The sequence below is a fragment of the Camelus bactrianus genome, chromosome 3 (genome assembly GCF_048773025.1).
Source record: "Camelus bactrianus isolate YW-2024 breed Bactrian camel chromosome 3, ASM4877302v1, whole genome shotgun sequence".
Taxonomy (NCBI): Eukaryota; Metazoa; Chordata; class Mammalia; order Artiodactyla; family Camelidae; genus Camelus; species Camelus bactrianus.
Window position 1 is genome coordinate 105,794,347 of NC_133541.1, and position 24,723 is coordinate 105,819,069.

Genomic DNA, 24,723 nt, shown 5'->3' on the forward strand with positions numbered 1-24,723 from the left:
TGACTATTTCAGGGTAATCACCCCCTGAGACACCTCCACTCTGCTTGTAATTTTCAGCTCCTTTGGATCATCTTTCCTCCCACTTCTAATATCAACCTGACTACTTGACTCTTGTTTTTTGGTTTCTTTCAACGGCCCTTATTTTCCTGACGTCCTCTGAATGTTGATGCCTCCAAAGAAAGATTCTAAACTTGATTCCTCTTCTCTTTTCACACTGGGGGGTCTCATGCATTCCCGTAGCTGGCAATATAATCTCTGTGTAAATGTTAGCTATCTTGATTGTGGTGGTGGTTTCATGGGTGTGTACATCTGTCAGAATTCATCAAACTGTACAACTGGAATATGTGTAGTGTACTGTACAGGAACCATACCAGAGTAAGGGTGTTCAGTCAATCAGTCAATCCATCAGGAAAAAATATATATAACCTCCGTGTTAGGACTTCTACAATCTGTAGCTACAACCTATAGCTTTTCTTTGAGAAGAGATTTAATTACCTGTAAGTCACTTCCAGCAGATGCCCTCTTTATAATGTTCAGCTCAGCAGACGTTTATCTGGACTTCCCGTCTGTCCGTTAAAACACACTGATGTTCTCATTTCCTGTCTCGCTCTGTAGCACTGATTTCCTTGTTGCTTAGACTTGGGGATCATTCGAAGTACCCCCTCTTCTCAGCCTTACTTTCTAATTGCTGGGAAAGCGCTGTTGATGATAAGCCTTTTTCTTTGTATCGTGTACGTTTTTTCATTATCTCGACTGCCACTGCTCTTCCCCAAACCTTGTCACCCCCAGCAGACTGCTGTGCCAGGCTTTGCATCCCAAAGCTGATCTTTTCCAGCCCTTCTGTTGCACCACCAGAAAAGCGGTTTCTTAAAATACAAGAGTCATTCCCCAGTTTCAAACTCTTTGATAGTTTTTTTTAGTGCTGATTGAAAACAAGTCATACACTATTTTAAAGCAATAAACATATTCATAACCCATATTTTGACGTACTTATTTTCTGACTTACTGCAAAATCTCCTTTCCAGACTGTGGAATTAAATGGGTAGGGACCTGAACTTACTTGTATCTGTATCCTCAGCACATAGCACAGAGCCTGTAGGTAGGCAGCATTAGGGTTTGCGGTTATCGAATGGATGGATTTCTTTCTGTTAAGTTTTATCTTGTTAGGTTGATCCTTTTGTTCTTTCTCATCCATCACATTAGTAAGCTATTCATTACTATTTCTCCTAGCTTGCTGTGCTTTGCATATTTAAGAAGGATGACTATGCCTTCACTCAAGGTGCTAAGTGGAGAAGACTGAGGAAAGAGTTCTGTGTCATCAAGCTTTGAGTAACAAATGTAATATGGCAATCTACTGGGGCTAGAGGTTTCTTTGTGGGGGAGTGTTTCAAAGGGACTGATTCAGTTAAAAAGGAATTAGAGGATGGACTATGTTGAGGAAAATAGGCAGAACCTGATGATAAACATTATGGCAGAAGTTGATAAAATTACTTATGAAAGTGACAACAACAAATGCTGGCGAGGATATAGAAAAGTTGCGTCATTCCGACATTGCTGGTGCGGATGTAAAATCTTACAGCTACTCTGGAAAAATACTTTGACTGTTTCTTAAAAAACTAAACAGGGAGCTACCATACAACCTGGCAATTGTCCTAGGCATTGATCCAGAGAAACCACATTTATGTTTATGCAAAGCCTGGATGCAAATGTTCATAGCAGTTTTATTTGTAATAATCAACACCTAGAAACCACCCAGTTGTCCTTGAATGGATGAACGGTTAAACAAACTGCTGTACATCTATCTATAGGATTGGAATACTAGCAGCAGTAAACAGAGAACGAACTTTTTTTTTTTTTTAATCTTTCCTCTGGTGAAAAGTAAATTTATTTATTTATTTATATATTTTTTTCTATATAAACATTTTTTATTGATTTATAAGAATTTTACAATGCTGTGTCAAATTCCAGTGTAGAGTACAATTTTTCAGTTATACATGAACATACATACATTCATTGTCACATTCTCTTTCGCTGTGAGCCACCACAAGATCCTGTATATATTTCCCTGTGCTACACAGTACAATCTTGTTTATTCTGCATTTTGGAGAATGAACTATTGATACACACAGAAACCTGGGTGAATCTTCAGAGAATTATGCTACATGAAAAAAAGTCAGTCCCCAAATTCCATTTGTATAAGCATAAACATTTTCAAAGGGACAAAATTATGGAAAAGGAAAACAGATTTGTGAGTTCCAGAAGCTAAGAAAGGGGTAGGAGTATGAGGAAGCCAGTGTGCTATCTCAGGGATTCCTGAGAGATGTTTATGGTGATGGAAATGTTTTGTATTTTATCTGTATCAATGTCTATATACTGGGTTTAATATTGTAGCAGAGTTTTGCAAGATGTTGCCGTTTGAGGAAATAGTAGAGAATATGCAAGATCTCTCTAGTATTTGTTACAACCATGTGTGATTCTGTGATTATCTAAACATAAAAGTTTTACTTAAAAAAACTGTGAAGATAATCAGAATATAGAAATATATATTATATGCAATTTAATTAATATAAGTTACATAACTGTGATATATAATATGTATTTCTAATTATATATGTATAACTGTGTATATAATTCTATATGTGTATAATTACATATGTAACTTTCATCCCTTTCTCCCATAAATCCCACAGACTAGAAGAAACCCATGAACAGAGCTATAGGATTTTTCAAAACATTTTCTAACATTTTTTAAAGGCATGCATATATGAATAAGCCATATTTTATTTTAACTGACATCTATTTAAATCATTTCTAGTATATTTTTGTTATTATAAAGAGTTCTACAGTAAACATCCATAGATTTACATTTATTTTTGTATTTCATTCTTTCTTTTTTCAGGATGGATTTAAGAGCTGTTTTTTTAATCTGTGTTTTTTTAATTTAATTTTCAATTTTTATTTATTTATTTATTTATTTATTTATTTATTTATTTATTTATTTATTTAATTTATTTATTTATAATAGACTTTATTTTTTTAGAGCAGTTTCAGGTTTACAGCAGAATTGAGCAGAAAATACAGAGTCCCCACCCACACATATATACTCCCCTACCCTCAGCATCCCTCATCAGTGTGGCATATTTGGTACAATCAGTGAGCCAACATGGACACATTATCATCAACCAAAGTCCATATTTTACATTAAGGTTCACTCTTGATGTTGTACATTTTTTTGTATTTATTTCTTCAGAAAAATCTTGGAAGTAGAATTACGAGGCCAAGAATTATTTAGTGTTTAAAATTTTGATTAACTACTGACAAATTTCCATTTAAAGGAGCAGTTGGGATGTGAGGTCATTGAGATCAGAGAAGAGTCATTTCCCAAGATGGATTAGGGACCCAAGACAGTGCTTAGGATGTGGTCGTTGCTTGATCGCATTCCCTCCATATCCAGTGAGAACATCTGCACCATGTCTGTGGCTCCATCACCAGTCATGACTATTTTCTAAAAATTGTATTTTTCCTTTAATAGTTTAATAACTTTTCCTTTCCCACCAGATTCGGCTGTTGCCTGCATCTCATCAAAACCTGCATATTCACCATTAAAGTAGCATTTCAGCCTATTGGCAAATACATTGGTTGATGGGATGTTGAGCTATGAAGCTCTACAGTGCTCCCAAAGCCACCAGACATTAGGAAAAGCTGAACATTTCGCTCAAGTAGGTGACCTACTAGCTCCCTTATGCCGGGGGGCAGTGTGGGAGGTGCTTTGCTATCAGCTGTTTGCACCTGTTCCCTGGAGGAATAGATGAGAGCTAAGCACCGAGAACCTGAGAAAGCGATAAATCCCTTTTTTGGCTTGATATGTTGGAGGGTCTGGAGATGTAATGTATGAATCCTAATATTTCTGGCCTTCATGTTTAAGTCAAGTAATACTAACAAACAGGTCAGTAAGTAAAACATATTTGCTATTTTTTTTTAATTTTTGGAAAAGAACCAGTTGAAAAGCTTGCAGGCTGATTAACAGACAGCAGGGAGCGCTCATAGGCTGTTAGCAGTGTTAAAGAAGACATTTTATTTTTGTATCTATTCAAGATCTATAATAAGAAATCTCAGCACCTTCTATTGTGTTAAAAATTTCACTGGGAAACACAACTAAATGAAAATTATTTGATGTTCCTCCTTTCTATTAAGTACCTCTGGCTTTATTTTGAGCATTTTTGTACAGTGCATTCTTTGCTCTGCCACTAGCTAGGTTTGTGTCTTTGTCAAATGAGAACTTTTTCCTGATTAAGTAATAGTAACCACTAATATGACTAAAAGTCACAGTAATGGTCGTTGGTTATTAATTATATTCTCAATATATTTTTAACTCAAATATGGTGGTGATTGAATATTGATATCTTTGCCAAAAATTGATAAACAAAATGAACAAGGCCCCACAGATTTTGCAGTGTAAAGACACAGAAATTGTGCAAGTCAGTAGGTAAATAGATGATGACAAATTATGATCAGGACAATAAAAGAGGAGAATAGGATTTTAAGAATGGTAATAGTGACAAGTTCCCTGTTTTATTTTGAGTGGTCAAGAAAGTCTTCTTTGGAAGTGTCATCTAAATTGGGACTTGAGGTTGTGAAGAACCCATCTGGGTCAATGAATATTCTGGTTGAGGTTCCTGAATATGCAGATATCCTGAGGACAAGGAGAACTTGGCTTCCACAAAGAACCAAAAGAGTATTCGTGTGGCTAAAATCCATGGGCAGGCTCAGAGGGATGTGAGATGAGGGAGGATGGGTAGGCAAAGGTGAAACCATGCACTGGGTGTCATGGGAACAGGCACTGGTTTTTTCCTAAGAGCCAGGAGAGTCCTAGACAGCTTTGTGTACAATATCCCCATCTCCAAGAATGGCACCACCACACATCCAGTTATATTAGTCAGACACCTGGGAGTCATTCTGAAACCTTCATTTCCCTGACACATCATATCCACCTCATCACCTCATCCTACCAAGATCACCTCCTGCTATTTTCTTGAATCCTCCCCTGGGGCTCCATATGCACCAACACTCCCTCATCCAAGTCTCTCAAATCTCTTGCAACAGCTTTCTAGCAGGCTTCCTGCTTCTACTCTGGACCCCTCAGTCTGGTCCTCCCAGCAGCCAAGTGATCATTCTCAATCTAATGCTTAAAACCTTTTGGTGTGGCTTTCCACTATTCTTGGAGTTAGGAAGGAAGTCCTGACCACGCCTACGAGGACCTGGAGGCCTAGCACTAGCTTTCCTCCCTAGCCCTCATTCGTTCCCCAGCCGCCTTGACCTTCAGGCACTGATGAAGCCTGATACAGGGCTTTTGTTAATGCTGTCCAGTCTTAACTACTTCCTCTTCATTTACTTCTCCTGAATTTATTTTCATTACCTCCTTGTCATTTTTTTCCCAGATCACAGATCAAGTCTCACGCTCTTAGGAAATCCTCTTCCCTGTCAAAGTGAGATACATTAGTTAGAGCCTCAAATAGAATCATGTTCCCCCCTTCCTGAGCATGTCTCTCAAAAATAATTATATACTTAAGTATGACTAATACCTGGAGCAGAGTAACATTCAGTAAGTGTCTTATGATCAAATGAGTGAGTCACATGAAGTAACATACACCCATTAGATGATCCATTTTCTAGATATTCTCGAAGCTGTTTTATTGAAAGAAAGGACAGGAGATGCATTAAGTTCCCTCCCGTACTGACGCCATGGTAGGGACTTTGGGACTGGGGACAGAGTGATGCTGTGGACCGAGTCCTCAGGCTGCTGCCTCAGGGCAGCAGAGTTGTGTTAGAGGTTAGAACAACCTCCCACTCAGCCTCTATCAGCTCTCATATCTCAGGCATGGTGTTGATTAACTTCCCTGAGCCTCAGTTTCCTCACCTGTCATGTGGAGAAAATAATGCCAGACCAGGTGACTTCAACTGTCCTGCAATTATAAGGTCACAGTGAGATGACAGTGTGAAGGGATCCTAAACGAAAAACCCTATGAAGATGCGAGAGATGCTCGATTTCTAAAAACAGGTGTCCCTGCTGCTGCAGAGATGGATCTTATCAGAGGGTGGGAAGAGAGGTAACAAAGGGTAAGGAGAGGAAACGTGCATAGTAAAGCCATTGGGAAATCTTTAAAATCTCTCTAGGTCGATGGAGATCTCAGACTGGTATTTCTTGAAAGTGCACCAAATCCTGTACTGACTTGGTACCGTCTTTTTTTTTGTTGTTTGTTTTGTTTTGTTTTGCTCTATTACCAACATCCAAGAGTGATTTCAAGTTGTACAAGAAACAGATGAAGATACAGACAGAAGCTCTGATAGGGTGGGTCTCTCTCACACAGGGAGGACACTGAGTTTTTACTCATAGTCAGTCTATTTCCCAGGCACAGATTAGGCACTCAGTATCCAAAGAGAGATTTTGGGGTCACATTTGTCAGGGAGAAGCAGTCTGATGTCAGATGCCGAATATAATGGAAATCTGGTAACTTTCGTTTAAGAGGGTATGACATTTAAAATTAGCACAGCCTTGAAACAATCAACAAAATGAAATGCTAACCTATGGAATGGGAAAAATTATTTGGAAATCATATCTGGTAAGGAATTAACTTTTAAAATATATAAGGAACTCATAATATAGGAAAAAAAATTTTATTAGAAAATGGGAAAAAGTCCTGAATAAACATTTTTCCAAAAAAGACATACAAATGGCTGACAGGTTTATGAAAATTTGCTCAACATCACTAATCATCAAGAAAATACAAATCAATGCTCTAATGGGCTATTACCTCACACCTGTTAGAATGGCTATCAGGAGTTGGGATTAACAGATACGCACTACTGTATATAAAACAGATGAACAACAAGGACCTACTGTACAGCACAGGGGACTATATTAAATCTCCTATAATGAGCCATAATGGAAAAGAAACTGAAAAAAATATATATGTATGTATATGTATAACTGAATTGCTTTGCTGTCTACCTGAAACTAACATTGTAAATTGACTACACTTAAATAAAAAATAAGAATTAAAAAAAAAAGATAAGAGATAACAAGTGCTGACAGGGATATGGAGAGAAGGGAACCCTCGTGCGTTGTTGGAGGGAATATAAATCGGTGCAGCCACTATGGAAAATAGTATGGAGTTTACTCAAAACAGTAAGAATAGAACTACCATATGATCCAGCAATCCTACTTCTGGGTATATATCCAAGGGAAATAACATCACCATCTCAAAGAGATATCTGCACCTCCATGTACATTGCAGCATTAATTACAATAGACAAAACATGGAAACATCCTTTGCTGATGGATGAATGGATAAAGAAGATGTGGTGTGTATACACACACACATACATATATACCCATACACAATGGAATATTATTCACCCTTAAAAAAGAAAGAAATCCTGCCATTTACAGTAATATAGATGAACTGTGAGGGCATTATGCTAAGTGAAGTGAGTTAGACAAAGAAAGACAAATACTGTACGACCTCACTTATATGTGAAATCTTAAAAAAAAGAAAGAAAGAAAATGGAATTCATCAAAATAGAGAGTAGATTGGTGGTTGCCAGGGGCAGAGGAGGTGGTGGGAGAGATAGGTGAAGCTGATCAAAGTTTATAAACTTCCAGTTATAAGATCAGTAAGTTGGAGATCTAATGTACAGCATGGTGAGACTACAGTTGATAACACTGTATTGTATACTTGAAAGTTGCTAAGAAAGTAGATCTTAAAAGTTCTTATTACAAAAAAGAAATAGAAACCATGTGAAGTGATGGATGTGCTAACTAACCTTGTTGTGGTAATCATTTAAAAATATATACATATATCAAATCATCATGTTGTACATCTTAAATTTACAGTGTTATATGTCAATCATATTTCAATGAATTTGGGACTACAAAGAAACTAGAAGTCTCTGGAAAATGCAGTGGGGTGGATTGTCTAAATTTATTGCAGAAAGTAATATGTATTTTTCAGTATTTAGGAGGTGTTCACTTTTTGTTGAGCTATCTACATTATTAAAGGTTCTTTGTGTTGCATGCAAACCTATCCTGGCTTAGTATAAATAGGAAGACAAATAAACAAAAGATTTATTGACAATATACTGAAGTTGCTTTCAGGGTCCTGGGAAGGACAGGACCCAGGACCACTCTTCAGAACTCAGTAGCAGAAACACATAGATCTTTTATTCTAGACTAGAGCACTGCCATAATTGTCCTCGTGCTTTATGATTTTAGTCTTGTCTTACTGTCCATGTTTAATAATTCTGGGAGCATCTTCCTGGCTCAGCTGGGTCAGGTCTGACAATGATTCAGTCCTCCATGACCAAGTGGGCAAGAACCACACCAATGGCCACCGAGGACCCGCGTCTGTGTAATGAGGTGGTAGAAAAAGTGAAAAGCACTAGACTTTTCAAGGACTCCTCCATCCGCCCTTTTCAAGTGTCTTCCAGGGCACTCTGCTATTCTATGAGAATAACGAAGACTGTGGGACAGCAATAACCTTGTCAATTAAAAAAAAAAAGGTCAGTTTTTAGTCTACTGGTCCAGGAGAGTGGGCTCAGATTTTTTGAAAGACTTTTCCAAAAAGGTTTCATGAAAGTTTTAGCTCTGAAATTTAGAGTTTTTAGGGGTTAAGAGCTTGTTCTTTGGAGTAAGGTTCAAATCCTCCTCCTGTCATTTACTGGCTGTGTAACTTTGGACTTATCACGTTTCCTGAACTTTAGTTTTCTCAATTAGAAATGTTCTTTGGTTATTCTGGATAATACTAATTTTATACATTTCATATTTTTTGCATCGTTAAAAACTGTAAACATGCTTAGGAAAAATTACTCCCACCAATAAAATGCTTAATGCACTAGGATATGTGACCCCAAAGAAGACACATTTATTCTGGTGTCTAGACTCAAAAATGTAAAGTCAAGGTGTTCGAAGTAAGCTGTGTTGGATTGAAGCCCAGGCCTGAATCCTGAGAATTTTCTGGGTGCTGCTTTGAGGCCTCTGTCCTGGAGGACTTGTGAAACAGAAGAACTGGAAAAGCAGGCTTTGGCTGCCCTTGGCTTATTCTGGAGCCCTGTGGGTGTGTCCTTAGAAACACAGGCCAGAGAGACCTGCAGAGACAGTTTAAGACTTGAGGGAAAATGCAAAGATATTTAAATCTTTTCTTTAATATTTGTATGCCTCTGCACTTTAGAATGTGAGATGATTAATAATGAAATCAACTACAATATGTATTTGAAGAAACAAACAACAACAAGAAGAACGAAAATGCAAGATATAGAAGGCAAGAGTCAACAAGAGGGCTGAAGGGAGCACGCACATACGTTAGACACCAGGACAAACTGAGTCAGCTTCACTTTGAGTGTCTGACTAGACAGGAAAAATAAATAGATGAAGTAGACCAAACTACACAAATCTTATAATCAGAAAAGAGGAAGCGGTCCTTAGGGAAGGCACATTTTCTTCTTGCTCTAAGTTCTAGAAGAAATTCTCAGCAGGCTTCCTGGAGTGGATATTGAGTGATGTCCTGGCTGTCTGCAGGTTTGCTCATTAGCTACATGAGGTGTTCCTGTTAACTTTATTTATTAGCTCCCTCCCTAGGAAGTTCTTACTCAGTAAGTCTAAATATGGCATCTGGTATGTCCAAGTATATTTTTTCTTAATTCAAAAAATGTATATAGACGTTAAAAATTCACAAAGTGCTTTCCCATCTTTTACTTCTTTGACAATCTTAACAGTCTAGTGAGGCTCATTAGATTCTTTTCTTGTTTGTTTTAACACAAGAAAGGAAATTTATACTTTAAGATGTCAAATGACCTAAGATACTGGGAGACTTGAGCCCCCATGATTTCAAGTGATGCAGGACATTAGAAGTTAAGATTGTACAAGTCTGTTAACATAAGGAAATCATGCCAATGTGATCGAGCAGAAGTTGGGAGACTCTCAGACTAATTAGGTGTCTAACTGTTGGATGATTTGCTTTTGAGAACTTGACCCTTTCTGCTCATCATCTGAGATTGCATGCAGAAATTCACCTTCTTTGTAAAGCCCTCTTAATACCTACCCCTTCCTTCAGGTCTTCCTTTGTGAATCCTTTCTCCAAGGCATGGCCATGGCAGTTTTACATAGAACTTTTTATTCTTTCCCTGCACCGTCCCCGGGTGCACCATGCTAGGTGATAGCCCAAGCTATAAACTTCTTAATGCTGGGATGGTGCTACTCATCTTGGTAGCACCGGCAGAATCTGACTCATAGTAGGCATGGGTTAAATAAGCATTAAATGAATATGTAAGAAAGAGGCATATGTTGTAGGAGAAAGATGGAAAATCTATCTATTAATCTACCTATCTCAATTTAGGAAATACCTAGAATACCACATTTTCTACTCGGCATTCCTGTGAATCGCTAATTCTAAAACGAATTGCTTTTGATTAGATGAGGCAATTATCATGCAGTTGCGTCTTTTGAAACTGTTTATTAAATGAACAGTCACTGGGGTTTAAAGAGACACCTCCGATCAAACCATCCAAAATTTAATCTCTGCCTTAGAGACTTCCTTTTCCCTAGTCCAGGATTTTTTCAATCCCTAGAGAGAGCCATTCCTCTCTGCCCATAAGGGCATCTACAGTTGGTTCATGAATCCACTCAAGGCTTTTTTTATATGCCGTTAAAAAAAAAATCTGGCATTAAGATCTGGATCAAATTCCTAACATTTTTCAATATTAATGAGTAAAATGAGACTCAAGGGGACCAGCCGACTTCCCCTTAGTCCCACAAACAACAAATGGCCAAGTCAGAAGTTGAACTTACATCTTCTCTGTGCCTCTTGCTCTTTCTGCCCGTTCATGTTGCCTTGCCGATTGAACCGTCTCATACCTTGAGCCTCTAGGGTGGCGCTCTGAAGAGTCAGGGTGTGGGCACCAGTGAGCCTGAAGGAGGCATGTACTGAATGCAGCCTGAATGAAGACAAAGGGTTAGGACACCTGCAACAGGAGGTAGGCTGTTCCCCGAGTAGATGGGAATGGAAAAATTCAAACATAAGTGAGTGTTTTTAGAAGCTTAGCTGGCTTTGGGGTGAGGTACAGGTGTGTCTGGGTTGGGCATATTTTGATTGCAATGCCTCAGCCTGGTTTCCATCCTTAGAAGTTTATGGAAGAGAGTGAGCTAAATTCCAGAGTAATATGATAGTAGCTTTCTAAGCTTACACTAATCAATCCCTTGTTAAGAAATGGAGCCAGTAGGGGAAAGGAGCATTCCCAGCCCAAATACAAAATAGAAGTTGGGAAAGGCCATGATTCTAGGAGATGCATGTAAGGTAACTCAGCTAACCCAAGGGGTAGTGTTTTATTTCCATGGGCACTAGAAGCATGTCTAAGATTACACAGTTTAATCACTATTCTCTACTGCCCCCTCCTACATGATTCTCTGTTCTCCAGTAGCTCTTCTCATTAGTGGTTGAGCACAGACTCTGGAATCAGGTTACTTGAATTCAGATCCACCCCCTCCTCTCTTATTAACTTGGCCACAGTAATTAAGCTCCCTGAGCCTTGGTTTTCTTATTTATAAAATTTAAGAATAACAGTACCTACTTTTCACAGGGAACATTAGAATTAAATTAGGTCCTACATATACATCACTTAGCTTAATGCCTAAAACAGGTAATTACTTTCCCAGGTCTAATGTTTCTGTTATATTTCGATATCTATTTTCAGGAGAGAAGTGGATAAGGAAACAGCAGGTATCTCTGAGCACTCAAACCAGACTGCACGGGAATCAAACTGTGCAGGATTAGAGAGCTTTCTAGTCCTTTCTCCTGGAATTAGGTTTGGCAAATCTTGTTCCTCTCATGAGTAACTCAACGCATGATTACATGGGTCCTTAGATTTTAGTGCATACAAGCCCCTCACTTAACAGGTGGAAATTGCACAAATCAAGTTCCAAGCAGAGTTGTGACAGGATAAGTTCTCTGAATTTGCAGCTAAGTTGTTTCACCCCACAATTGTGCTTCTTCCCCTAAAAGAATTTTATTAAGTCAGTGATTTAAGATGATAAAAATACATCTATTTAAATTAATTTTTAAAAATGACTGCAAAAATGATATTCTCCAGGAGCATCCATGTTGCTGCAAATGGTATTATTTTGTCTGTTTTTATGGCTGAGTAGTATTCCATTGTATAAATATACCACATCTTCTTTATCCAGTCATCTGTTGATGGACATTTAGGCTGTCTCCATGTCGTGGCTATTGTAAATAGTGCTGCTATGAACATTGGGGTGCAGGTGTCATCCTGAAGTAGGGTTCCTTCTGGATACAAGCCCAGGAGTGGGATTCCTGGGTCATACAGTAAGTCTATTCCTAGTCTTTTGAGGAATCTCCACACTGTTTTCCACAGTGGCTGCACCAAACTGCATTCCCACCAGCAGTGCAGGAGGGTTTCCCTTTCTCCACAGCCTCTCCAGCATTTGTTATTTGTGGATTTTTGAATGACGGCCATTCTGACTGGTGTGAGGTGATACCTCATTGTAGTTTTGATTTGCATTTCTCCGATAATTAGTGATATTGAGCATTTTTTCATGTGCCTTTTGATCATTTGTATGTCTTCCTTGGAGAATTGCTTGTTTAGGTCTTGTGTGCATTTTTGGATTGGGTTGTTTATTTTTTTCTTATTGAGTCGTATGAGCTGCTTATATATTCTGGAGATCAAGCCTTTGTCGGTTTCATTTGCAAAAATTTCTTCCCATTCCGTAGGTTGTCTTCTTGTTTTACTTCTGGTTTCCTTTGCTGTGCAGAAATACCATATGAGATCGCTCATATGTGGAATCTAAAAAACAAAAACAAAAACAAACAAAAAACAAACAAAAACAAAGCGTAAATATAGGACAGAAATAGACTCATAGACAGAGAATACAGACTTGTGGTTGCCAGGGGGGTGGAGGGTGGGAAGGGATCGACTGGGATTTCAAAATTGTAGAATAGATAAACAAGATTATACTGTATAGCACAGGGAAATATACACAAAATGTTATGATAACTCACAGAGAAAAAAATGTGACAATGAGTGTGTATATGTCCAGGAATGACTGAAAGATTGTGCTGAACACTGGAATTTGACACAACATTGTAAAATGATTATAAATCAATAAAAAATGTAAAGAAAATAAATAAAATCATATTAAATTTTTTTTAATGACCTCAAAAAAAAATGACTGCAAAAAAAAAAGAACAAAGCAAAAACAAAAACAAAAAAATAAGCCTTTTCTGCTTACGGGTAGATATGGGTGCCCATACTCATTAAATAAATCAAACCCTTTTCCTTTGTTCAGTACTCTTCTTTTGGCGGTAAATTTTAAAGTTAAAATCACCTGGGGAAGTCACTATGATGAATGTTCTTCTCGCTTATCACCAAATTCCATATAATCTCTTGGAAAAAAAACAGAGAAAAAATGAATTATGATTTAGATTGAACAGTAATGTTAGAATGATCACTAGGGCATCTTACAATATTTGAGCACTACTTTTCTTCTCTAGATTTTTCTGTGTCATGAAGTAGTACGATGCAAGATTTCTATAATGTTTTAATTCTGCTAACAAATCTATTAGTTTGGTGCCTGCTCATATATAAACTCTATAAAGACAGATATTTTGATATGTTTGTTCCACAGTATATCCCAGCACCTAGAACAGTGCCTGGCATAGAGTATGAACTAATAAATATTTGTTGAATGGATAAATGAGTAACTTTTAATCTTTTGCATATGAAAAAATCCCCTGAAGCTCAAAGAGATGAAATAACCTGTCCAAGTCACATGGCTGGAAAATTGCAAAGCAAAATCTAAAACTTAGGTCTCCAGAATCATGAATTAATGCCAGAGCCCACTATACTGTACTGTTCAAGGACTGGGTGTTGGGCAGCTGTTGAGAAGGTAAAAGCTGACTAAAATGTGGTCTGTGAGGAGGTTCTAGTCCAGTGGGGAAAACACATGCATTCAGATAGAAGTAATTAAAACAATGAGGGAAGAGAAGACATCATGAAGGATCCTACAAAGCACTATGAAATCCCAGTAAATACTTGAATTTTCTGATTGTAGGGGTCTATGATGTCTTCACAGAGCTGGTCTTTGGATTGGACTTTAGAAAATTATTAGATTTAGCAGGTGAACAGAATGAATTTGGGGTTTGGGGGTCAGGCACTGATGGCAGAGAGAAAAGATATTGGAGGTTTAAGCAAATGTGATCTGCTCTGAAACAGAAATTACTTGATGTTGAGGTCTCAGGTGTTTGGCTTCAGAAGTAAGAGACATCATTGAAAGACATATTGGCAACAGGGAGGACCTTTGACATCAGCTGAATGCAATTTGCTCTGATTTTGTTGGCAATGGAAATTCACTGAAAGGGTTTCAAGCATGGTAGTGATAGGACTAAATTTGTTTTTGTTATATAACTTTGGTAGTAGGTAGAGGATGGACTGGAGTGGGGAGAGACAGAAATAGTGACACTAATAATAGACACATTTTGACACAGTAAAGTGATAGAGAATAACCAGGAATTGGATATTTACTACATCCCAGTGGCCAGGATATAGTTATATTCACCCTGCAGAATCCTGCTCACGCACCTGATAGTAATATATTGACTTAAGCAGATGAAAGATTACAAAATGACTCCTGATTACTTCTATATAGAAGTGGCTTTTAATCTGTTATTAGTCATAGACCTCTTTGAGAATCTTATAAAGTCAGAAGCACTTTCCCTAGAAAATTACAAAGATTCACATCTACACAAAATATGGATACAAATTTAGAGGCTCTGTGTACCTTTAAGGCCCAGCTGTATAGCCCAGAGCATCTAATCAAGGGCTTTCAAAATTTTATATAAGAATCACCTGAAAGCTTGTTGAAACACACATTCGTAGCCTTGCCCCAGGAAGGAGCAAGATGGAAGGAAGAGACCTGCATTTTGTGTAAGTTTTCCTGGGGATTCTGGAGCTGGTGAGTAAGAGACCACGTTTTGTCAAACTCTGCTTAGAGGGCTATGGAGGAGAGAACTAGAGAGTGGAGGCTCATAGAGCTGGAGATTGAAAGTGCCTAGAAATTCAGAAGAACGAATTAGACCTTGGAGAGCTGAAACTGGGGAGATTAATGTCAGGAGAATGAAGTACCGGGTAAAGTAGAAGTGAAAGTCAGAGCTGTGTACACTTGGGTGGGAGGTACTGGGTACCGGAGCGAGGAAGCGATTTGAAAATAGTGGGAAGATTCTGGGCTGTGCGAATTGCCATTAAGGCAATCCCTCGTGATCAGAGCCAACCCTCCTAAGAGAGGTCCTCTAGATGGTTTCAGAGGAGAGATTAGCTACCATCTCTGCTCACCCTCTTGAGTTACTCAAGATAGAAAATAAAGGCAGGACTCATGACACCTCTGACTCGTGAGCACCTCGCTCCCCACCACCCTCACCAGCGAGTTACAGTGTCTGCACTGGGGTTGGGGGGGCCCTTTATTTCTTTAACTTTATAGGTGAGCAAACTGAGGCACTCAGCGAGGGGGAGCATAAGCCTAGATCACAGGGTAAGTAACACCTGTGTTAAGACCACAACCCGGCTTTCTGTTCCCCGGCCCGGTATTCTTCCCCCTCCCTACCTGGTCCTGAAATAAAAAATACTTTATGGAACTCCTTGTTCCATGAATTCCTTGGGAAATGTGCTCACCCCAAAAACACTTCAGGGAAATTCATTCAGTTGCAAATAAATCTTAAGGCAGGTTAACGCTTTTCAATGAAAACAACGCATTGGCGTGCGTGCGTGCAGTTTCATTTCTCATCCATTTTAATGCAATGTGGTCACTACCAAAAGCAACCTGGACAAAAGCAAGGTTTGTCTCAGTGCTTACGTGCTCCTCATCATGGAACGGAGAATGAACTCCACCGCATTCTCAATGATCTCCGTGCCCAAGAGGTTTAGGAATTTGGGGAACTCTGGCTCTGGTTTTTTGCTTGAGCTGTCTGGTTTGTCACCTGGTTTGTCATCTGAAAAACAGAACAGAACCTCAGGGTTGATTCTTAGCGAAAAAGGAAGGGAAGTCTCTCTCCCTTGGAAGGAGCCCCAGAGCCCTGTACACCCGCTCTCACTAGTTACATAGCCTCATCTGGTCATATTTATCCCACGTTTAATGCCTGCCTGGTTAGCATCTCACATGCAGTATGTTGTTTACTCCTAAAACCAAACAGACCGACAGATAATGATGCTTAGGTACATGTTGGTTCTCTTTCCAGATGAGTAAACTGAAGCTCATGAAAGTTAAGTAACTTGTTTGGAGTTAAGCAGCTGGTAAATACCAGTGCCGGGACTAAAATACAGATTGTCTGGTTTTAATATATTTTTCCCATAATCCCTAGGCCCGTGCTAATAATAATAATGAGGATATGATAATAGGTCACATTTGCTGAGCACGTTCCTGGGACAGGCAATCTGCATGCTTTATCTCATTTTATTCCCACAGCGACCCTATGAGGGAGGGTTATGGTTATCCCAAGTTAAAGGTAAAGAAGGGAAGTTGAGAGAGGTTTGGAAGCTGCTCAAAGTCGCAGAGTTGGCAAGTGGCAGAATCAGAATTTCAGTCCCATGTCTGTTCGGTATTAAAATCTGGATTCTTAAGCATTCTGTGATGAACTGCATAGTGTTTGTGTTTGACAGAAAAGTTATGAGCTAACCACAAGTGTGTTGTAAGGTTGAAAGTGGTATACTAATAATGAGAAGGACGAGAAATTCTATCGCTTGTACATCATCTGATAGTTCTATAAATGATTTTACATTTGCACAATTTTCTGCTTGAATGATCTTGTGGAGGATGCAGATTTTAGCTCATGGGACTGAGAGACTGAGAAGATTAAGTGACTTTCAGAGAATCTCACAAATTGCCAGACAGGATGGGATTGTAACTGCAGGTCTCGTACTTTTGACATTTCATCAAGTGCCTTTTGAAATGAGGCCAAGGAGCTGGAGAGTGCAGTTGGTGACGTGTGAGGTCCCTTGGTGGGTTCTGGCTTTGCTCAGTGGTCTTACCGGTTCAGAAGATTAAGAGAATGGGAGATGGGCAGTGAGCAGGTGGGCTCTCCTCTGGACCCTGGTGCCAGGATGAAGTAGGACCTTTAGCTTTTAGTTTTATCATAGCCTTGCAAGTAGTGTTGGCAGGTTTGGCAAATAAAAACACAGGATGCCCAGTTAAAGTTGAATTTCAGGTAAACAACAATACTTTTTTAGTATAAGAATGACCTGTGAAATATTTAGGGTGTATTTGCACTAAAAAATTATTTGTTTATCTGAAATTCAATTTTAACTGGATGCTTTGTGTTTTATCCATTAATCCTACTGCAAATTTTGACACAAGAAGTCCCAATTTTTAGACAGTGTACCCTGTGACTGAATGAAGGAGATGTAACTAGCTTTTGGTGTAGAGGCTGTCAAGTTAGTTAGAAGAGTTGCATGTATATTATGTCCTAAAATAGAGACTCTTGTAAAAAAAAAAAAATATGGCTTTCATTTCTGCAAACATATATGCCACAAGAAAAGCTGTGGTAGGAGCACCACCAGTCTGAGACCTATAACCAGGATCAATATTCTAACCACCAGTATTTGTTCATTCAGCTGTTGGTTTTCCACGTGTGTATTCTGCACATAGCATATGCTAAGAGTTAAGGCAGCAATGGTAATGTACGATATGACCCTCACGTGAAGCACAGAGCAGCCACAGTGACCAGAACTGCTTTGTTTTCATTACAGGAAGGGGAAGGAAAGAGAAAGCAATCTGTGATGCACAGGTCCTGGGATGTGCTTGCATCACATGTCTAATCCTTATTCAGCTGAGTGATGGTATTACAGCTTTACAGGCGAGAAAACAGAGGCTCAGAAAGTAAAGGACTCACCTAAAATCTCACATCTAGAAAGTGGCTGAGCTAGGGTTTGAACCTAATTTTTTTTTTTTTAACTCCACAGAGCACGTTATTTACATGATAGAATATGGCCTTCAAGCAACTGTCCCTGAAAACATTTACCAGGTGCAGACCAGGAATTCGTTGCATAAAAAGTGAGTTCCTTTTTTCTGTGTTCCTATCTACCTACTTGCATAACAATTTAACCTTATCAAATTTTAATTTTAATTTAAGTTTAATTAAATGCTAACTTTGCAATATGCGAGGAGCCCTGGATGGTGTATGTTGGAGGTGAGATCCAGCCCTTGGATCACATATGTAATGAGAGGTATAAGAGTGTAATGGGGCATGTTTTGGAGTCTTGTATACATGAGTTTGATTCTTGTCTTCAACAAAACTTCACCATGTGACCTTGTAAACAGTACTTAACCCCTCTGTCTCTGTTTCCTCATTGTGTTATTGTCAAGATTGAAAGATTCTTTTTATGTCTGTGATATAGATCGTATACATGTACATGTATGCATATACATAGATCTACATGTCTTTATTATATAAACCACATATTGCAGTAATAGGCCTAAGGTAAGCCAACAGTAAATGCTCACTGTATTCTTAGTACTATTACCAATAATAATAGCAATGAAATGATTCACAGTAGCTTTCTCCTCTAGTGCTTAAAGAAATTAGGAAAATTTTTCAATGCTGTTAAAATATTAAGAAACTTGAAAATGTTGAAAAATATAATAAAAATCAAGAAACTGGACATAACAGGAAACAAATGATCAAAGCCAGTGATTGAATTTTTTTCTCCTTTCAAGTATAATATGGGGTTGCCTTTATTTACGTTCACTACCTGATTGAGTTTCTTAGTAAACATATAGTTCTGAAAAATACAAAAATGCTGATATTGATACAGGTTTTATAGTTTACAAAGTGATGACAAAAGCATGTTGATTTGACCTGGTGAAGTTGATATTTATACGGTTTTACAGATGAAGAAACTGAGGTTCAAAGCAGTGAACTGATTTACCCAGTTTCAGAGTTCATGACAGAGCTGGGACCGTTCTCTAGGATATAAAGGTCACCTTTCACTTTACCACGGTGATTGCTTTAGGAGCAGATGAACCTCGTCATCTCTGAGGCCTTTCCTGCAGTAGCTCTGCTGACGTGTCTGCCTGTGTGTTGTGCGGGCGGACAGTGGGTGGCTGAGGGTGTGAGTTCTGCCAAGTTACATTTAGAACAGCTCAAAAGGCTCTGTTACTAAATGTTTGCACTGTCAGTGTTTTCTGACCATCCTTCTGAATGGAGACAAATTAAGAGCTCACTGTCTTCTGCAGACCAAAAATTAATGAGAATTCTGCATGCTGCCTCGTGGTCCTCTGTGTGCTTGAACAGACATGAAAGAAGTAGGTGCTTTATGATAGAAGGAATTGAAGGACTTAGGTTCCAGTCTCAGGTGGGCCACCTCTACCTGTGTCTGTGCTCGGATAACTTCCCCTCTGCAAGCTTCATTTACTTACCTGCAGAAAGGGAGGTGATAAAACTGTGCATGTTTACTTAAGAGTATTATGAGAATCAAATGAGATAATACATGAGAACAATAACAGTTAACATTTATTGGTTGCTTATTATGGACCAGATACTTTTCCAATATGTTCGGTCTGGTGTATTTAACTTTTGTGACAGCTAAGTAAGAAAGTGAACTATCGATATTCTGCTTTAAGTGTGAGGCTCGTAGAGCTTAAATAACATGCCTGAAGTCACATTTCTGAGTGGTGGAGCCAGGCCTGGAGTCTTATTCCAGACTTTACACCTTTGAATATTATTAGTTATAATCATCAAAAAATAAACACCCCCAGCTCTCAAGGAATTTATAATACACTAGTGTCACTGTATCACATGAAGATATAAGATAGATGATATATGTATAATATATAAAATATAAGATATAAGAAAAAAAATCATTCTAAATCTTCATACATTCACTGAGGATAGAGGCTGTAACTGAGGCACATTTAAGTAAAAATCCTGCTTTCTTTTTGCTAGAAGATCTGCCTCTTGTCTCCCATCCAGTGCTCTTTCTGCAGTGCCCAAAGTCTCCCTCCTTCTCTCCCCCCGGCTCTCCACTTATATTCAGGATCAGTGACGCCAACCTCCTCCAATCACGGCTAACACAGTGCACAAGCTGCGGTCAGTCAGAAGTACTCACCAGCCTGGCAAATCAGGAGTAAGGCAAGCAGTCCCAAGACAGTTGTCAGCCGAAGCACTGAGACAGCCATGTTTGTAGCACTGGGTATCGATGCAGATAAGTTGTTCAGATGCACCTGAAGCCTTGCTCCATTTATAGGGCATTTATAGGTGACATCATCTGCTGTGGAATTCAGGTTGTTGCATAAGATATCAGTACAGCCCGTTCTTGGATCTCTCCTAGTGAGCCCTGCCCTGTCTTTCAAACCAAGAGCTTTTCAGCTAGGGAAAGAAAAACCCTCTTGTTTTTTCTTATGTGTGTTTATAAATGGCGCTGGTATAATTCTTTTGGAGTTCGTTCCACCACCAGCGTTGACAATTAGATAGGTGGGCATCAGGCAGAATTGCTACTCAGTGCCAAGCAGCAAGCAACAAATCAGATTGGTGAGGTGCGCCCGCTCCCCTCCCTGTGCACTCTGATGCTTCCTGTGCTCTGAGCTAGTTACTTGTCCCCATGTGGACATACCCATTCACACTCCCACGCCTTGGCTCCTGCCCTTTATTTTCTCAGGGATGTCCTCACCATGATCTCCCCTTGGCACATTTCTGCTTATTCCTCAGGCTCAGGTTCAAAGGCCCCCTTCTCTGCAAAGTCTCCATCAGGACCATTCCACCCCGCTGCAGATTGCTGCTCCGACGTCTGCCGTGTACCACCCTTGATCGGTTGTGTGGAAACTCACTGCTTTAATAGCTCTCTTCTCCTTTAGTCTGTAGATCTCTTAAGGGCAGAATATTTCACTCACTTCTGAATTCTCAAGGAGCCTCGTCGAGTGCTGGCACTGGTCTCCGCTGTGACTTCACTTCCTCGGGAAGGTGGTTCTAGTTCTTTCGGGCAGAGCTCGCTGTTCTTCTCATGCACCTGATGTGGACCTGTTTAAATATCTCCTCCCATCGGCTGTAGGCTCCTGGAGGGCAAGAGTATCTTTTTCAGAGTTGAGTATCTATTACTCAAGGCATATAGCAAACTTAAAGAGAAAAGAAGAATCATTAAATGATTGCACTCAGTAAAAAGGAATATTGGGTTTGAGACGCTGTTATGTATCTCAGGTAAAAAATACCCTTCCTTTTGGATGTAAACATTCAGGGGGATAAAATTTGGTTCAAGTCTAGATGATACTGGCTACCCTGAGGAATGCTGCAATAAAACCTCACCTGCGGTGAGGACTTGGGAGTGCTCTTTGAACTTACAGACGGACTAAAACTTACACATTGTGAGTGTCAGAGGGCCCTTTTAATACATGATGAGAGTCACTGAGGTACAGAAAAAGGAGGCTTATCTGGTGTCACAGACCAAGGCTGGGACATGGCCGTCTTACTCCTGGTTTAGTACTCTTTACAAGGCACCAAACTGTTCTTGAAAGCCATCAGGCAGCTCTGCATGGACACTTCCAGGCCTCCCAACCTATCTTCTCAAGAAGACTGGTCCCGTCTCCCCTATACAAAGAATTGTGGTCTGAAGACAGTGTTCACAGGAGGGAGATTTCAGCAAGTTAGATTTACGCCATCAGGGTCACTGCTTAGGACTGAGTGCTGTGTTGTCCCAGGGGCTAGGGGGGAAATAACATTCAGGTGGCCTCTATTAGACATCCCATGGACCCTGACGGGGGCTGTATTTGCCTGGGAAAGGGTAACGATACCTTTTCCTTTGCATAAGCTTTGAGCCCTCACGGCTTAATCAGCCCAGACGGGGGCATGTTTTTCTAACTTACCACAAGAACGCTGTTCTGGCAAGCAGAGGCTGGATATTACAACCGAGGAGAGAGGCCTGCTGGCTTCTCAAGGACATCAGCTAAAGGGGCATGCAGACAACTCCTGAATCAGCTGATTTCAGTGGTCTGCAGTAGGGGGAACTCGCCCCATCCCGAGAGTCAGGAGAGCTGGCTTCTGTGTCCCGCTGACTCATTGTGTGACCGATGAAATACTCAAGAGTTCTCTGCTGTGTGCTCGTCACTTCTCTTCCCTGGGTTGATTCCTTTTAGCTTCAGATTTCAGCTATCATATCTGTCTCTCTTTTTTTTTTTTTTTTTTTTTTTTTTTTTGCAAACTTCTGTGACCTTTGAATCTGATTCAGATCCCTTTATTAGAATCTTTGATACACTCTTCACTCTTCCTTCTTAGCACTTAAATATTATTTTTTGTTTGATTATTTAGTGTCTCTCTCCCCAAGAAATATTAAAATCTGGTCTATGTTGTTCGCTGAGACAGCTCTGGGTTCTAGGATAATGCCTGACACATAGAAGATACCTGTCAATTAATGAATTAATAATTCTGAGAAGAGAAGTGTGGACTCATGCAATAGTCCTATCAGTAATTATCTGTGTGACTCTGACAAATGACTGATACCACACTAAGTCTCAGATTCCTCCTCTGTAAAATTGAGACATAATTTCATGCCTATTTATCTGTACTATCTTAAGGGTATAGGAGATAGATTAAATGCCTGATGAACTGTAAAGAACCTTGAATGTGTGCCATATTAAAAGAAGTTAAGAAGTTGTGACTTACCTTTCATTGGCATAAGCAAATGAATTTGACTTTAGGTAGAGGAGGAACTGAGATTGTGAGAGACAGTTTTACCCAAGCTGGGAGGAGGAAATGAGGACCTTCTTCCAGGATGCTGTTCTAATACGGCAAGAAGATATGGGAATAAAAGAAATATGGCATGCTTTCATTTCTATGAACATTTCCGTGCATAACAAAGTCATCAGAGTTCTTTTGTAGGGTAGGAAATAATTGCAGTCTGGGTTGGAAATCTCAGAGAGATTTTGATGTGTGTTAGTGGTTAAAAGCATGAGCTTTGGGATTAGACAGAACTGGGTTTGAGTTTCAGATCACCACTTGCAAGTTGTGTGTCTATGTGTCTTAGAAATAGTTCCTAATTTCTTTATGCTTTGGATCCAGTGTCTACAAAATAAGAAAAATAATATCTCTCAGGGTTGTTATGAGGATTGGATAAAAAAAAAACATGCAAACAGCACAGTATCTTGAATATACTAAGCGAAAAATAAATGGTGGACTTGTTATTCTATTCTACTCTATTCTATCCCGTTCTGCCTTGGATTGTCCCAGAGGAGGGAGTGATGGCCGTGCAAGCAGCATTAGGGATGCTAATAATAGTAATAGTAGTAGCAGGCTAATGTTAACTCTGGCCAAGTGTCAACCTAGATGAAACATACCAACAAAGCTTTTGGGAGGCTACCATTATTATTCTAATTTTATATAAGGTAATTCAAGTTCGGAGAAGTAATTTGCCTGGCCTCACAAATCATGTATGAGCCACAGCAAGGCGCTGAGCTCAAGGATACGTGACTTCAAAGTTTATGCTGTTAACTACCATATGTTGCACTTGCCGGTGCTCAGTGCTACTACTGGTAAGAAAGCCAGGTCAAGCAAGGAGCCCTACAGTCACCAGCCTGTTTGTGCACAGATTCATCTGTGTCTGCTCTGATTTCCCATTGACCCACATCATTCACCTCTGTTTTAGCTCAGTTTGATGTATCAAAGGTACTGGGTACAGAGGGCCCTCTTAATCCTTGGCAGGAAGTGAACTGGAAAATAGGGCTACAGAATTAAACACAAGATGCCTCATTAAATTTGAATTTCAGATAAACAGTGAGTAATTTTTTTTAGTGTAAGTATGTCCCAAATATTTCATAGGACATATTTTACCAAAAGGAATTTTGCTGTTTTGCTGAAATTTAAATTTAACTGGACATCTTTACTTTCATTTGCTGAATCTGACCACCGTACATGGAAAGGCCCTCATCAGTGTTTTCTTAATTAAACCTCAGATTAGCCAGTAAAGGACAGGACTGAGGGGCATCAAGGAAATGATTAAAAAGTAGTATGTAAGAAGTTAAAATCATATATGGAAAGTGGAAGTTACTGAAAAGCCCCAGTTCCTCTTTAATAGCACATTGGGGCATATTTCACCCCTATATTCCTCATAAGAAGATCATTGGCTCCTCTCTTGTTCTTGGATCACTCTACCTAAAGTTTCAGACCAGCCCTGGAAGGGATGCATGTGGCTGCAGGAAGGGGTCCTACTCCCATTGTATCCGTATGCCAAGGAGTGGCTGTAGTCTTTGTCACCCTAATCACCTTTCTACACATACCTTATAATTTAGTCAATCCTCAAGCCACCCATTAACTTATTGATTTCTTATTCAATGGACATTTCTTGAGCTTGCGCTGTTTGCCAGGTGCTCTGCTAGGCACCGTGGACAGGAAAATGTGAAATACCAGTCCTGGACCTCGCCTTTGTTGAGGAGGCAAGCGTGTAACCAAACAATTAAAATTTAAATATGAGAAATGCCAGTGGAGGTATGAACAGGTTCCTAGGGAAGATGATTGGGGAGTGGTAACAGTGCCTGGGGAGGCAGTCACGGAGCTATCATTTGTGGCCTCAAAAAGTGGGTTTGTAGGTGTTCGCCATGCAAGCAGGGGATGGAGGAGACACATTAAGTGGGAGGAATGGCATCTGCAAAGGCACAGAGGCATGGAAGAACAGAGCAGGTTTCTA

The 24,723-nt window shown here is 39.5% G+C and overlaps 1 protein-coding gene across 2 annotated transcripts; it reads right to left on the bottom strand.

The window, feature by feature from the left end:
- Positions 1-1,854: 1,854 nt before the first annotated feature.
- Positions 1,855-22,222, bottom strand: C3H5orf46 (chromosome 3 C5orf46 homolog). 2 transcript variants are annotated; one of them, XM_045517468.2, is made up of 5 exons: positions 20,945-22,222; positions 20,164-20,325; positions 15,917-16,052; positions 13,397-13,454; positions 1,855-12,855 (listed from the first exon to the last, which is right to left on the bottom strand). In XM_045517468.2, the coding sequence occupies exons 2-4, from the start codon at positions 20,231-20,233 to the stop codon at positions 13,409-13,411; spliced, it is 252 nt and encodes an 83-aa protein (XP_045373424.1). In that variant the 5' UTR covers positions 20,234-20,325; positions 20,945-22,222; the 3' UTR covers positions 1,855-12,855; positions 13,397-13,408. The 2 variants fall into 2 exon arrangements, with proteins under 2 accessions (XP_045373424.1, XP_074216990.1); XM_074360889.1 differs by lacking the exon at positions 20,945-22,222 and adding an exon at positions 20,725-20,879.
- Between the last annotated feature and the right edge of the window lie 2,501 nt (positions 22,223-24,723).

Coding starts and splice junctions, on each gene's coding strand:
- C3H5orf46 (XM_045517468.2), bottom strand. CDS start 20,233: ATGGCTGTCTCAGTGCTTCGGCTGACAACTGTCTTGGGACTGCTTGCC. Junction 16,053..20,163: donor ACTCCTGATTTGCCAGGCTG/GTGAGTACTTCT, acceptor TCTGTTTTTCAG/ATGACAAACCAGGTGACAAA. Junction 13,455..15,916: donor CGTTCCATGATGAGGAGCAC/GTAAGCACTGAG, acceptor TTTTTTTCCAAG/AGATTATATGGAATTTGGTG.